At 46.1% G+C, this 14997-nt stretch overlaps 1 protein-coding gene across 3 annotated transcripts in view; it reads right to left on the bottom strand.

The window, feature by feature from the left end:
* Window positions 1–7419: 7419 nt before the first annotated feature.
* LOC103091758 (repulsive guidance molecule A) overlaps window positions 7420–14997 on the bottom strand; it is a 124089-nt gene continuing 116511 nt past the window's right edge. For all 3 annotated transcript variants that reach the window (XM_032973960.2, XM_032973959.2, XM_032973963.2), the window contains 4 exons: window positions 13693–13850; window positions 13036–13285; window positions 12005–12254; window positions 7420–11580 (listed from right to left, as the gene is read on the bottom strand). In XM_032973960.2, coding sequence (XP_032829851.2) covers window positions 10846–11580; window positions 12005–12254; window positions 13036–13285; window positions 13693–13756 — 1299 coding nt within the window. In that variant the 5' untranslated portion in view covers window positions 13757–13850 and the 3' untranslated portion in view covers window positions 7420–10845. The remainder of the gene's footprint in view (window positions 11581–12004; window positions 12255–13035; window positions 13286–13692; window positions 13851–14997) is intronic.

The raw sequence follows: 14997 nt of genomic DNA, 5'->3' as shown, positions 1-14997 counted from the left end.
TGGCACTACTCATTTAGTATTGTTCCTGTTTTCGTTGTTCATGTATGTACGTTTAACTTCTTTCGCACCGTACGTAGCCAACCGTGCTAATCAGAGGGTGTCCCCTTTTATTTAACCAGATGTTGTGCGCACACTCTATACCTGTACTGTAGTGTGCACGGTAAAGACAGACCATTGACAATCCACAGTCGTCGCCACCACCGCCAAAAAATCCTTGGCCCAAAACAGCACCGATGTTATTTTCCATATGTCGTGAGTGCCACCAACTCAGACAGACCCCCCCCCCCCCCCCGAGAGAATTGCTAAGCAGCGTCACACTTGCGTGAACGTTGACCATCGGTGTTCGTCACTAGTTCTCAGGGGGCGAGGCGGGGGATAACTTTCGTCGATAAGACATCATCAGTGTGAGGGCCGCCACACATTTGAAATTATTGGGGTTTAACAGCAGCACAATCATGGGGTGGGGTGTTCACATTTGTCCGTGGGCCGCACTAAAGGCCACCAGGGGCCGCCCAGTGGCCCGCGGGCCTTGCGATGAAGAACACTGCTTTATCAAAAGAATCGGCAATTATTTGGTCCTTCACAAATAAAAAAAACGTTTCACCAAATGTATAGAAGAACCCACGAGGCGAGCCTGCCAAGACGGCTCACGATGGTGACCTTGGCCCAGTTGGCTGCTTTGCAGCTGATGACGCATTTGTGTGAAATGTGCAAAATAAATGTTGGGCGCTAGAGGGAACGTCTGCACTGGCGTTTATTTGAGAGCAAGATGCAGTCGGTTTTTCCACGTTGCACTTACCAACCCAGCTGCATCGGTTGGGCGAGCAATACCCGAACTGGCCCTGACTGGGGCAGCCACTGAAAAAAAACAACACCCACATTGTGCAACTGGGCCTCGCCTGAAATATACTGGCTGACTCACTTCACCAACCTGCAGTGGACAGCATGGTCAAGTATGGTTAGAACACCCCCTACGTACGTATGTTGAACTTCTTTCGCACCGTACGTTGCCAACCGTGTTGATCGCTGCGTGGGGAGGCGTTCATCGAGCCAGCAGTGGATTTACAACAGTGTTTTACAGTAAAATATCACAAATGAGGACACGGTCACCATTGTTCACAATGACATAACGTCAACAGAAAATGACTTGCCCACATGGGGATGCATAACATCCGATTAGCACGGTTGGCTACGTACGGTGCGAAATACGTTCAACGGGATAGAAGTTCACGCAACCTCTTGCAATGAAATACACACACGTATGTACATTTCCACAAACGCTGATTACCTCTATAAGTTAACAACATTGTAATGCTGAAGAAAATAAATGTTAAAACGCCGCCGCATATCGCTCGCGCCTTGTTTACAAAAAGCATCTCGGCACAGTATCCACCACCCACCCACCAGATGTATGTGGGTCAGAGTTGAAGTTAATCTCACAGGCAACTCCAGCACCTCCACGTTTACTGGGCAAACAACGCAACCCAGTCCCGTTCATGAATGATCCAGCACTCGGATTCACTGCAATCAATCGCTCACCGGCATCCAATCGCCTCCTTGTCACTCATATCGCTACTGCAGAGGTGTACTGTTCCCATGAACTTCACTCACTGATTCGTCCGACCATGTCGAGGTCTTTGTTGTTGTAACGTTCTGACCCGCCCCTACCGGACATCGTTGAAAATGAGCTTTATAGCTCATCGGATTCATCCAGTGTAAATATTCTGATTCTCACTTGGTCTATAGTTAGTTCAACCACCACACTGCAGGTCACGACACTCCACGTTTTCCTTCTTCCCTCGCACTGCTCGTCTTTGGAATCCCTCCACCCATCCATCGTCTGATCTATTCTACCTTAGTGCCATTTCTCACTCACGTGTTTGACCTTTGGGCATGTGCTCAGTCAGCAACCGTAAACAAAACAAATCAAGAAGGCAATTTAGCGGCCACGCTTTTGTGTAACCATAACACACACTAATAATTAGCGTCTTTGTGGAGAATGTAACAAAATAAATAAGCAGACAGCACAGACCTTCCCATTTCTCTCTCCACATAAAAGCATGGCATTATGGGATTTTTTTCAAAAGCATTAGCTGTGTGGGTTGTGTAAAACAATGCAGTACTGTCTTTATTTCCTATATGTAGACATGTTAAGGCGATTGTCCCATTGTTTTTTCTGAGTGATAACCAAAGCAGTAGTTTCACTTCTATATTTGGGGGGGGGGGGGCAGAGGTTCGCTTTGTCCTTCACATTACGAATCGCGGGTGCATATAATTAATTAATGTATTTTTCCTTTATTTTTAACTGCTCAAAATAAAGTAATACAGTTCTCCATTTAGGAGGGCATTGCCCCCCCCTGCCCACACCAATATCCGCCCCTGGCGATAACTCGCAGTCCGCACGTTCCTTTGGACATGCTCCTCCTTCTAGGTAGGTAGGCAGGCAGGCGGATGACCCGCCAGCCGGCCAAACTTTTTAATATAACAATACCGCACCTCCGATGAACACGATTGGCTGCGTACGGTGCGAAAAGAAGTTCAACATACCGCCCATAAAATTCTGTCAAGTGTGCCGATTACGAGCTAAGCTAATGATATTTTATAGATGGCAATTCTCCTGCTGTGTATCCCACTGCTGTCCCTCCCGGCCATACAGTGAGGGAAAAAAGTATTTGATCCCTTGCTGATTTTGTACGTTTGCCCACTGACAAAGAAATGATCAGTCTATAATTTTAATAGGTTTATTTGAACAGTGAGAGACAGAATAATAACAAAAAAATCCGGAAAAACGCATGTCAAAAATGTTATAAATTGATTTGCATTTTAATGAGGGAAATAAGTATTTGACCCCCTCTCAATCAGAAAGATTGCTGGCTCCCAGGTGTCTTTTATACAGGTAACGAGCTGAGATTAGGAGCACACTCTTAAAGGGAGTGCTCCTAATCTCACCTTGTTACCTGTATAAAAGACACCTGTCCACAGAAGCAATCAGTCAATCAGTTTCCAAACTCTCCACCATGGCCAAGATCAAAGAGCTCTCCAGGGATGTCAGGGACAAGATTGTAGACCTACACAAGGCTGGAATGGGCTACAAGACCATTGCCAAGCAGCTTGGTGAGAAGTTGACAACAGTTGGTGCGATTATTCGCAAATGGAAGAAACACAAAATATCTGTCAATCTCCCTCGGCCTGGGGCTCCATGCAATATCTCACCTAGTGGAGTTGCAATGATCATGAGCACGGTGAGGAATCAGCCCAGAACTACACGGGGGGATCTTGTCAATGATCTCAAGGCAGCTGGGACCATAGTTACCAAGCAAACAATTGGTAACACACTACGACGTGAAGGACTGAAATCCTGCAGCGCCCGTAAGGTCCCCCTGCTCAAGAAAGCACATATACATGCCCGTCTGAAGTTTGCCAATGAACATCTGAATAATTCAGAGGACAACTGGGTGAAAGTGTTGTGGTCAGATGAGACCAAAATGGAGCTCTTTGGCATCAACTCAACTCGCCGTGTTTGGAGGAGGAGGAATGCTGCCTATGACCCCAAGAGCACCATCCCCACTGTCAAACATGGAGGTGGAAACATTATGCTTTGGGGGTGTTTTTCTGCTAAGGGGACAGGACAACTTCACCGCATCAAAGGGACGATGGACAGGGTCATGTACCGTCAAATCTTGGGTGAGAACCTTCCCTCAGCCAGGGGATTGAAAATGGGTCGTGGATGGGTATTCCAGCATGACAATGACCCAAAACACACAGCCAAGGCAACAAAGTACTGGCTCAAGGACAAGCACATTAAGGTCCTGGAGTGGCCTAGCCAGTCTCCAGACCTTAATCCCATAGAAAATCTGTGGAGGGAGCTGAAGGTTCGAGTTGCCAAACGTCAGCCTCGAAACCTTAATGACTTGGAGAAGATCTGCAAAGAGAAGTGGGACAAAATCCCTCCTGAGATGTGTGCAAACCTGGTGGCCAACTACAAGACACGTCTGACCTCTGTGATTGCCAACAAGTGTTTTGCCACCAAGTACTAAGTCAATGTCTTGCAGAGGGGTCAAATACTTATTTCCCTCATTAAAATGCAAATCAATTTATAACATTTTTGACATGCGTTTTTCTGGATTTTTTTGTTGTTATTCTGTCTCTCACCGTTCAAAGAAACCTACCATTAAAATTATAGACTGATCATTTATTTGTCAGTGGGCAAACGTACAAAATCAGCAGGGGATCAAATACTTTTTTCCCTCACTGTATCTAGTGCCACACTCAACTCTACAAACAGCTACCCTCGTTTCTTTGCGTCCATACTTGCTCGATTTGCCACTACACCTGCTAATGAAACAGCTCATTAAGACTTCTACACTCCATCATTGTATCCTTTTGAACCCTATCTTTGTCCCATTACTTCACCAGCACTCCTTCCAAACTTCATTCTGCTCTTAAAAATAACACCATCTGCGAGCTACTGCTATTCATCCAAGGTTCGCCGCTCTTCATCCTTTCACAGAAAATACTTAGGCAATTCTACTTTTCTTATTTCTGGGTGGTATTGAGCTTCATCCTGGCCCAGATGAAAATAACTCGTATAATTCTGTAGATTTTTCTGGCAGGAAAGGTGTTGGTGTTCTACATGTCAACATCAGAGGGCTTGTGATTAAATTAAGTCAACTAAAACTAGAAGTGGCAAATCTTGACCCGGACATTTTTTGCCTAACAGAAACATTTCTCACTCCTGCCGTCGATGACTTGCAGATTGCGATTGACAACTACAACCTTTTTCGGCTTGACCGAGGATCTAAAGGAGGTGGAATTGCCATCTATGTTCGTAATACTATTGCATATTCACTAGCTCACTCCTTAAATTTTGATTTAAAGCTTTCGTGACTGCAGTGATTGATATTCTTGGTTCTTTCGGTAAATTCACGTTGAAGGGAAACAATAAAATAATAAAATCTATATAAAACAATACAATTCTCACGACGTTTCGACTGCAACACAAGCGGTCATCATCAGGTGTGAAAACCAACGGCAAGAACATTTTAAAGAAGTGGCGGTTTATATATTTTTTCAAATGTTCTTGCCGTTGGTTTTCACACCTGATGATGGCTGCTTGTGTTTCAGTCGAAACGTCGTGAGAATTTCATTGTTTTATGTATATTTTATTATTTTATTGTTTCCCTTCAACGTGACTTCACCGAAAGAACCAAGAATATAACTCACTCCTTGTTTAAAAAATGTTGCTTTGAAGATCTGGCTCTCAAAATAACTCTCCCAAATAATCAACAGATATTGGTAGTGTGCTGCTATCGACCGCCTAGTGGGAAGGATGTTGAAGCTGCATCTGCACTGAGAGAGCTTTTGGGGGCCTCCCTAAAGGTGAAATAGTTTTAGTGGGTGATCTAAATTGGAATTGGCTAAACCCGCCGGCCGTGGCCACAAATTTTGCAGATGAATTTAATCTGTTTCAATTAATAAATGTCCCCACAAGACCCAACCTAAAAAATCCGGGACAGTCATCTCTGCTTGATGTCCTATTAACAAATGCCCCTCACAATTTCACACTGGTGTTCTGGATAATAACCTTAGTGATCACGCCTTCATTTTGGGGTGAGATCATCAGCCAGACCCAAAGCCCCCCATAAATTGGTTGAGAAGCACTCTGAGACACTTCAGCACTCAGGCATTTACTAATGATGTGCTTCACTCGGATAGTGACAAGGTCTGTGATATCCCCAACCTGGCTACGGCTTGGGAGACCTTCAGGTCCACGTTTCTCCAAATTCTTAACAAACATGCTCCGTTGGTTAGATTTAAAACTAAAGGCAACCGCCCACCATGGTTTGATCCTTTGATTACAAAGCTCATGAAAACTAGGGACAAGGCTTGGGCATGTGCTCAGAAAAGTAATTTGGTCAATGACTGACTAGAATACAGGGTTTTAAGGAATAGATGCATCAAAAAAATACGGCATGCAAAAAATTCCTACTTTTCCTCCACTCTCCTGGAATCACATGGAAATGCCAGGATTTTTTGGAAACAATAAAATATATCGAAAAGGCATCCAAAACAGAAAATCTGCCTGTTGAGCTTAACCAAATGGGGAATATTTTTCAGATCCCAAAAAAATAGTTGACAATATTAACCTTCATTTTTGTGAAGCTGGTAATCTTTTTGACAATGTATTGGGAGTCACCCCTGCTCATGCAAATTCCTACACCCCTGTCCAAACATTAAACGAACATAATGCTCTGAAACAACTGTCCTACCTCAAAGGGTCCTCCTCTACCAGAGCAGATAGTATTCCCATCTTTGCTCTACTGACTGTTGGTCACCTAATATACAAACCTATAGCCCATATTTTCAACCTGTCCATCAAAGAAGCATCAGTTCCTCTAGAATGGAAACATTCCTATGTCCGTCCACTTCACAAAGGGAGCCCTAAAGATGATCCAAATAACTACCGACCTATCTCAATTTTGTCCCCGTTGATGAAAATTTGTGAAAAATTATTGACCTACCAAATTAGCAGTTTCCTGTCCACCAACAATCTACTACATCTAAAACAATCTGGGTTCAGAAAAAAATACAGCAGCACATCTACTGCATTAGACTCTCTGAATCACATTTACAGTAGCCTTGATAATAAGCAGTACTGTGCCTGTCTTTTTCTAGACCTGTCCAAAGCTTTTGATACAGTAGACCACAACACCCTGCTTAGTAAACTAAGTTGCCTCGGTTTTTCTGAAAACGCAGTAAAATGGTTACAAAATTACCTCTTTTCTCGCACCCAAACTGTATTCACAGATGGTTGGAGGTCAAACAGTGTTAAGATAACAAAAGGGGTTCCACAGGGTTCCATCCTCGGCCCCCTTTTGTTCTCTCTTTATGTCAATGACTTGGGCACTGACCTGGATCATTCCAGGGTAAATCTTTTTGCAGATGACACGATACTGATTACTGCTGGCCGCTCTCCGGATGACGTGATTGCTAAGCTACAGGGTGATTTCAACAAACTACAACATCAGCTAGTTGCTCTTAAACTAGTCCTGAATACCTCCAAAACCAATGTGCTATGCTTCTCACCAGGACTAAAGCAGGAAGTTATTTTCCCCAATTACATTCCTTAAATAATTATCAAATAGAGCAAGTCAAGATCTATAAGTATCTTGGGGTCATCCTGGATTCAAAACTGAATTTTGAAGATCACATTGATTATATTGGTAAAAAGACAAAAATAAAAATAGGTTTTCTGTATCGACACAAGCACTGCTTCCCCCCAATGTTCCGTTTGGAATTGATAAAAGCTACCATACTGCCTCTACTTGACTACTGTGACATCGTGTATAAATCAGCCCCAAGTACATGTTATTTATGTAGTTTATTGTAAAAATTCGGTCACAGTCCCTGTGATCACTGTTACGTTGCAATTATGGCTTTATTTTTTGATTTCGAAAACGTTTTTTGGTTTGGACATGTTTGTTTTGTTGTAGTACGGAGTTAGACTGATGGCCTTAATCTAAGTTTTCTTGTGGTTGTTGTTGTTTGACTTGCATCCCACTGGGATTTTTTGCACACAGCGTTGGTGTACGGTGCTTTTTTCAGGAATATTTTTGCTGGTTTTTTTCTCCCATGGATTTTCTGTTTGCACAGTCACATAGTCACTTTAAGATGTTTTTCTTGTTCGTGTTTTTGTTTTTTGTTGTGGTTGCACCCGATTCAAGAGCCGAATCGCTCACAGGGCTATACCAAAATAAACTGAAAACTAAGCCATCTAGTGTTGAAAATTGCAAACGCATTCAGTTATCACATCTATCCCTCTAAGGAACAAAACGGGAGGATTGCTCCGCAAATCTGTCTGTCGCCTGATGCTAGTTGTAATTACTGGCGAAACGTCGTACTCATTGTAAATGTTGTTGCTTGGCTCTCCAATACACCGGTGTGCTGTACTAGTAACGAATTGGCATGTTCTGTTTACGTGACAAACCTTACTAATTGGCTATGTCGGGTATAATGGCATATTTACGCGATCTAACCCAAAAAAACTGTATTATGGATGACATTGGTGGCGAAAGCCTACTGTGTTAAACTGACATCTAGTTACTGTCCACTGCCAGATGGTGGCAGCATAGGACTTTTGTCGTCATTCGGATGGCTCGGTGGACTGTTGACTTTTCCCATGAAGGGCACACGGGAGTGTTAAAGTCGCACCTCTGGGAGAGTTCCGTGTGTCGTTCCATCTGCTTTTCGACGTGTTATTATAAACCGACGCATTGTTTTTTTTTTAATTGCTTCCAAGATGGAAAACAGTTGGTTAGTACTATCCAGAAGTATATGGTTGCATGTATTGTGGAATGTCTCAAAACGATCGTGTGGGATAAGATAACATATATATCGCTTTTTGATTTTGCAAGTGATTTAAATATCCGTTTCCAAATGCATGAGAGCCTATTGCTGCGATAGGATCCGTCACGTTTGCTTTTGCAGCGCGTGTTTAATCGCTATGACCTCAGCCATTACTAGCGGATAACCTTTGCAGGAAACATGACCCCACTTTCTCACATTCTGTAATTAAATTTTTTTAACGGCTTTTTAAAATGATTATTAAGGAGAGTTTCATTGCAATAATTTTTTCGGCGAATAAGTGAATATTTGCCGAAAATATATCTCGAAATGAAACCAGCATCCCAATACAAAAGCCACAAACAAATGGTTGGACGTGTAATGGAATTTCCATGGCATTATTTCATTTTTAAATTATAAATCATGCGGTTTTTTTTACATGCTACACCAATTTCAATGAAGAACAGTGTTTCCGAATAGCTTGGTCAACCAAGGAAAATGTATTTTTATGTCTCCAAGTCTTGACGCTGCAGCTTTCCTGGGAAAATAAAGAATTCTTATTCGACTGCCATTTGGCTGCCGAGACATCGTTAACACGGGATATATGCACGAGGGACATTTTTTTTTCAAACTGTTAGGCAATATTTATAATTTCATGACATTGCAATTATATTCCAGTTTTTTGCCACTGCACGTTAGAAACAAATCACGTTATCAATTTTTTTCAAGCTTAATGATTCATGGTTGAACAATGTTCTTTATAATGTACTGTACATAATTACATTTCCCATGATTGAATACCAGCCCCCCCCCCCACAGCCAAGTGCGAGTATTGCCCTCTATGCGAGTGGGTGTTGCAGAGATATTCACGCACGATAATGCTATTACATTAAAAAAAAAATCTAACCGCATTGTAAAAACTTGCGTACACGTGTTTGCACACAGCTACCCACTAATGCAGTTTAGTGTCGCGTGAGATTGCATTTCACCATAATTACTGTCCATGTACTCACACTTTACCCCACCGCACGTGACCAACTGATGGGCAAACTGCGGCATACCCATTTATTATACTACTGGGTGGACAGTGGTGTGGAGGGAGAGGGGGTGTGGCGGTGGATTTGAGAAACTTAACCCAGTTTCATTTGCCGCGCCGGGAGATGAAATGGAAGTGGCGACCTCTGGATTGCAAGTCAAGTGTGCGCTGCTAACCATTACACCACGGCTGCTCATCATTTTCAGTCTTCGGTACTGTACCATGTTATTAAAACGTGTAAAATATTTGCAACCCCTTGCGATTTGATGGATTGGCACGAATCGGGGTCACAATTCAAAAATAGATTATTATTATTTTTTAAAAAACAGCATTTCTGGTGGCTGCAGGGGCCACAAACTGATGAGAGTACAGTATAGCACACCCTGTAGCATCACCAGCCATCATGCTCAATTCACTGCTGGCTGAGGAGCTCGCCCAGGCAGGCGTCATTGCTCAGGGTACCCACGATGTTAACAATCTATTGAGCGTCTGCGCTCGAGCCAATATAAACGCAACCATCTCCGCAGTCGACTACTGCCACTTTGGCAAGTTCTCGTCTCTGAAAGGTGATCCTCAACCGCTGTCCATCAACGGAAGTTCAAGACGTCGTGTTGACTGTTAAGAAAAGTGGGCTTGGGCGGGACACGTCGCTGGGATACAACAAATATGAATTGAAAAATAAGCTTCACACGCGTGAGTCGATGTTACTCATCGATGAATCATCGCATCATAATCATGGCCATATTGTTGTAATCATGATTGCACTGATAGTCCACGTGTAAATGAGTACGCGAGTGTGAAAGTCAAAGAGAACATGATTTTATTTCACTTTAACCCGTGCCTCCCCCCCCCTTCCCCACAAACTGCACTTTTCCCCGACGGCATGGTAGACAAAGCTTATTGTTGAACAGTTACCAGACATCTAACGGACAGAGGCCTTTTTGACCATAAATAAATAACGTATGTACATATATGGCTAGGCTTTCAACAACACAACACCTCTGTAGTCTACACAGCTTAAAAAGTCAACAATACTCAAGGTGTAGTGGATGAAAAGTTTTCGAACAGAGATTTTTTTTTTATATTTAAGTTTCTTTTTCAAAAGTCCAAATCTTTTTAATATCCATTTTGTAGTCGATAGCTTCACACAGCATTTTTTTTAAACGTTGAGAATAAATGGTGATGTTTCAACCATTAATAATACCACAAGTTCAATATTAACATCAACACATCAGAAAGAACATCAGATCACTACTTTTTCACAACAAAACACCCACAATATAATCTTATGTACAAGGTCGCGTGAAAAAAAAAACACCCATCAAACATTGCCATCATTTTTGTCAATATATTACACGTCTTTTTTGAACGCACGATATAAATAAATCAAATAAACAAAAAAAACTACAATTTTGTAAATCGTATTACTTTTCTTCCTAAACTTGTTCACGCCAAAAAAGCAACATTCACAAGAGAGACGCACGGACGCTGCAGTAAATCGCGAGAATTGCCAAGGTGAGCGGTACGGGGCCCGTGACGCCGCGGGGCCTTCCCGGAGCGGCGCTCCCCAGCGTGGGATCACTCGTGCCTCGGTAAATATGGATGCGGTCCTTGTCGGGCGAGAGAGTCTTGACGTCCTCGAACGCGCTGTACGCCGCCTGCGTGAAGTTCAAATCGCCCGTCGTCAGCAGGTCGAAGACGCACGAGTGGAAGTACAGGTCTTCCACGTGCAGCCGCTCCTTGCATTTCGCGCGCGCAAAGTCAGCCGTGAAGCCCGCCGGTTCGAAACCTCCTCCGCCGCCACCGGCCCGCGACCTTTGCGCGCGTTGCTCGGCTCGCGAGAGCAGCTCGCGGTAGTCGTTCTCGCGAATCCGCTCCGACGTGGGGCAGCCATTGAGGCACAGCTGCAGGCCGCCGCCGTTCGTGTCGCCGACGCCAGACGCCGTCACGGCCGCTGGGGCTCGCACGGCGAAGGTGAGGTAGCGGCCGATCTGCCGCACGACGAGCGTGGTGGCGATGAAGCGAGCCTGGATCTCCACGTGGCGGCCGGGCACCAGCTCGGAGATGCGCAGGCTGCCCGTGGTGTCACGCGGCCCGCCGTTCTTGGAGCCGTCGACGAACGCCGGCGGCAGACTGTCAGTCTCCGCCTGGTACATCTTGACGTCCGTGCACTCCGCGTACTCCTTGAAGATGATGGTCAGCTGCGAGCGCGATGGGGGGGGGGGGGGGATATGTTGGCAGGGAAAAAAGAAAAAAACGGAATTATGCTTTCTATAGCAATGGCCGTTGATGTGAAAAAGTTAAGTAACAATAATTTGCAGTCCTTTGTCAATCCGCTGATAGATGCAGGCCTCCCCACGCAATGTGAAATACTCAGAAAACCCAACGAATAAGGTCACAATGCTCATTAGGTACGCACAGACAGGGACATGAACCCCACTTGCTGTACTGCCACTTTACAGCTAAGGAGTTTAGAAAGCCTCATGAATACAAGGTGGCATACCAAACAGTGCCCCCAGAGAACTTGACCGCAGCTGCGCACTACGGACAATTAGCGACGACGTGACAACCAACAAACCATCCCCACCACCGCTGCCCACCTCCCCCACTCAACCGCACGCGCACCTTGTTGGTGGCGGTGGCGCTGGAGCCTGGCACCACGGGGATGTTGGTGACCTGCACGGACAGGTAAGGGTTGTCGACGAGGGGCCAAGCGCCCTCCACCTTGCACGTCTGGAAGTCGTCCATGAAGGTGCGTAGGTGCGGGTCCCCGAAGAGGCCGCAGTGGCGGTACACGATGTCGCGCTCGCCCTCTGGCGGCGAGTAGCTGCACACGCCTGGATCGGCGCGGCCCCAATCAGCCGCCACGCGATTACTACGCATGGTGGCAGAGGCGGGGGAAGAGAAAACCATCATCGGCACCGGCGTGGGTGCAGTCGCTTACCGGCGCAACTGTTGGTGTCAACATTGCCCCGATCGTTACCGCTACGATTAGCAAAGCCAACGTGAGCGCGATCGCTAGCACCACCACAACCACAATGGGCGGCGCCAAGGCGTTATCATTACGGCCACACCAGAGAAGGCCGGAAATACTGCTGACGCAATTTGTGGGCATCATCATTACCACAGCCAGCATCGGCACTCAGAATGGGCGTACTCACAATTTACACTGTTGTCGTCACCACCACGCACCGTGATCATAGCGACTCGAAAATCTCTTAGGATACGAACATTACTAGCACAACTGCCGCCACGTTGCCTGGGCATCATCATTTCGTCGTACAGTCATTGACTGGTACTGATGGTGAGCTATGTATGACCTAATACCTTTTTAACTACCTGAGAAATAACTAGCTAAAATGGCACTGTAATAATGTTATGGTGTTTTAGAAATTTCTAATTTATCTTCCCTTTCCTCTAATTTTGTTGAGATGAGATTTGTGAAAACTTGGGCAGAAATGAAGAAAAAAATTTCGGTATCATGATCCACACTTTTATCCGAATGGTTACACCCATGCACTTGCATTGGCCGACGAGGCCAAAAGTGACCAGGTGGTCAGCGGTGGAGAAGGGTGGGGGCGTCGGGAGCGGTGGGGTTTGGGGGTGGGGGGGGGGTTGGAGGGGGGGGTGAGTTGGGGTTGAGCAAGACCACTCACCGGCCGTGCGGCGGCGTGGGTGCCGTTGGGCCGTCGCGCGAGCAATTGTGCTGCGCCATGAGGTCGTCGATGCCGTGCCGGGCTGAGTGGTAGGCCAGGTCGCCGCGGCAGGCGCGCGCGGTGGCGTGTGTGCAGTGGGCGTACGCGCGCAGCGCCGCGCACTGCTCCCATGCCGTGTGGGCGGCCGTCGAAGATGCCACGAAGTCGGAGTTGCAGCGCAGGATGCGGCACTCGGCCGGCCCGGACGCCACTGCGGGAGAAAGAAAGAAAACAGACCGCGAGGGGAAGGCAGCAACACGTCTGCGTTTAGTTGGTTTACCATCGTGCATGCATGCGCCCCCTTTATTCTGACCGTTCCTATTGGTGTCTTTCATTGGGGTAGGCCATCGTGCATTAAACGCCGCGCTAAAAGCCCAGCCACGGCCAATATCACTGGCAAATATCGGAACAAATCCTGACCCCCCCCCGGAGGTCAACGCAACATGGTGTGCTGTGTAAGCATCAGCACTGGGGAGTTAAAGTCGGCCGGGTTGTGGTGCTGGCCACACCCACCCCCTCATGAGCTGTGCTGGCCATTATTATTACGTACTCTCACACAGCCTGTTCAAGACTACAATGGGGGGGGGGATCTTCGTCATTGTTGGTAGTCAAGCTCACCGGTGGCAAGCGGCGATGTCACGGCGAGCAGGCAGGCAAGCAGCAGGCCACGGCGCGTCGCCATCCCGCCGGACACTCCCGGAGTTGCCGGTTGTAGCCCCTCCCGTCCGAGCCGCTTCTCCCCCCCTCTATGGCCGTGCTTTGGTCCCGGCCTCCCCCTGTGAACGCAGCACGTGCGAAGAGAGTCTGGCGTTAACCCAAAAAAACGCATGAACATGCTAGGAATAAATAAATAAATAATCACGAGCACCGACTGTCGGGAATTCAATTCAAGACGTCGCACCGCTGCAGTGCGTTTGTCATTTGCCCAGACTTCACCAAGATGATCAGTACAGGTTGGCGGTCGTTCAGGATATCGCTCGCCGCTGATTTCAGCCGTGGCCGGGAACCGTACACTTGCGCCACCCCACCCAGCTTGCGTGGGAGATATCTCCAAAATAAATCATCAAGCTTACAAACCCACGAGTTAAACTGGAGTTAAAAACACTGATCCTGGGCTTTGGCCAGCAGGCAGGAAAACCACAAGCCCAGCGGCGAATGGGTTAAATTGCCACCTTTAAATAGTGCCAGCGAGCCGGTAAACTGGCCGTCGATGCGTATATAGGGAGCATTTTAGTGGAAGTTGGGCACTATGGGAGGAGGCCAATTATTGGATGCGTGCAGTTATTGATTTAACTTGGCTCGCACACTTCCATCAAAGTACCCAAAAAGTCAGCAGTCCCTGCAGCTGTGTGCCCACAGCTATAATTTACAGCCATTATGCACGCTCAGATGGAATTTCATTCCAATTAAATGTGTCATCTAATAATTAATATTTTCAATGGCTGTGCATAAATAAACATTTCGTTATTTTAACCTTTCCGCGGCGCAAGTAGACAATCTCTGTGAGACGTAATTATTTTTTTCGATTAAAGCTTCTTCACGCTCTGCAGGTTCAAATCGGACACGCCACTCCCACGTCCGAGTCATACCATAACCCCACGCGTGCGATCCTGCGTCGCACTTTAAAGTACATGGAGGAGGCATGAGCTGTATTTATGTATGTAGAACTTCTTCTGCACCGTACGTAGGCCAATCGTGCTAGATCAGAGGAGCTGATTTTATCCCCCGGCTAAAAACGCCTCCTTTTATATTTCACCTTTTCAACAATCTACGTAAAAAAGGCAAATATTTGTAAAACGAAAATAAAGCTGCGCTGGATTGCATTCATCTAGTTATTTCTAGATGAACGCGGGGACAAGGGGGGCACAATGAAAATCTGGATAAGGCCGTGGACACGGTGCCCCTCCTGCAGAGAGACAATTA

Source organism: Petromyzon marinus, chromosome 52 (assembly GCF_048934315.1).
Source record: "Petromyzon marinus isolate PM22_M1 ecotype Great Lakes invasive population chromosome 52, UKy_Petmar_22M1.pri1.0, whole genome shotgun sequence".
In the NCBI taxonomy this organism is placed as follows: domain Eukaryota; kingdom Metazoa; phylum Chordata; class Hyperoartia; order Petromyzontiformes; family Petromyzontidae; genus Petromyzon; species Petromyzon marinus.
This window is presented reverse-complemented; position numbering and strand designations above follow the sequence as displayed.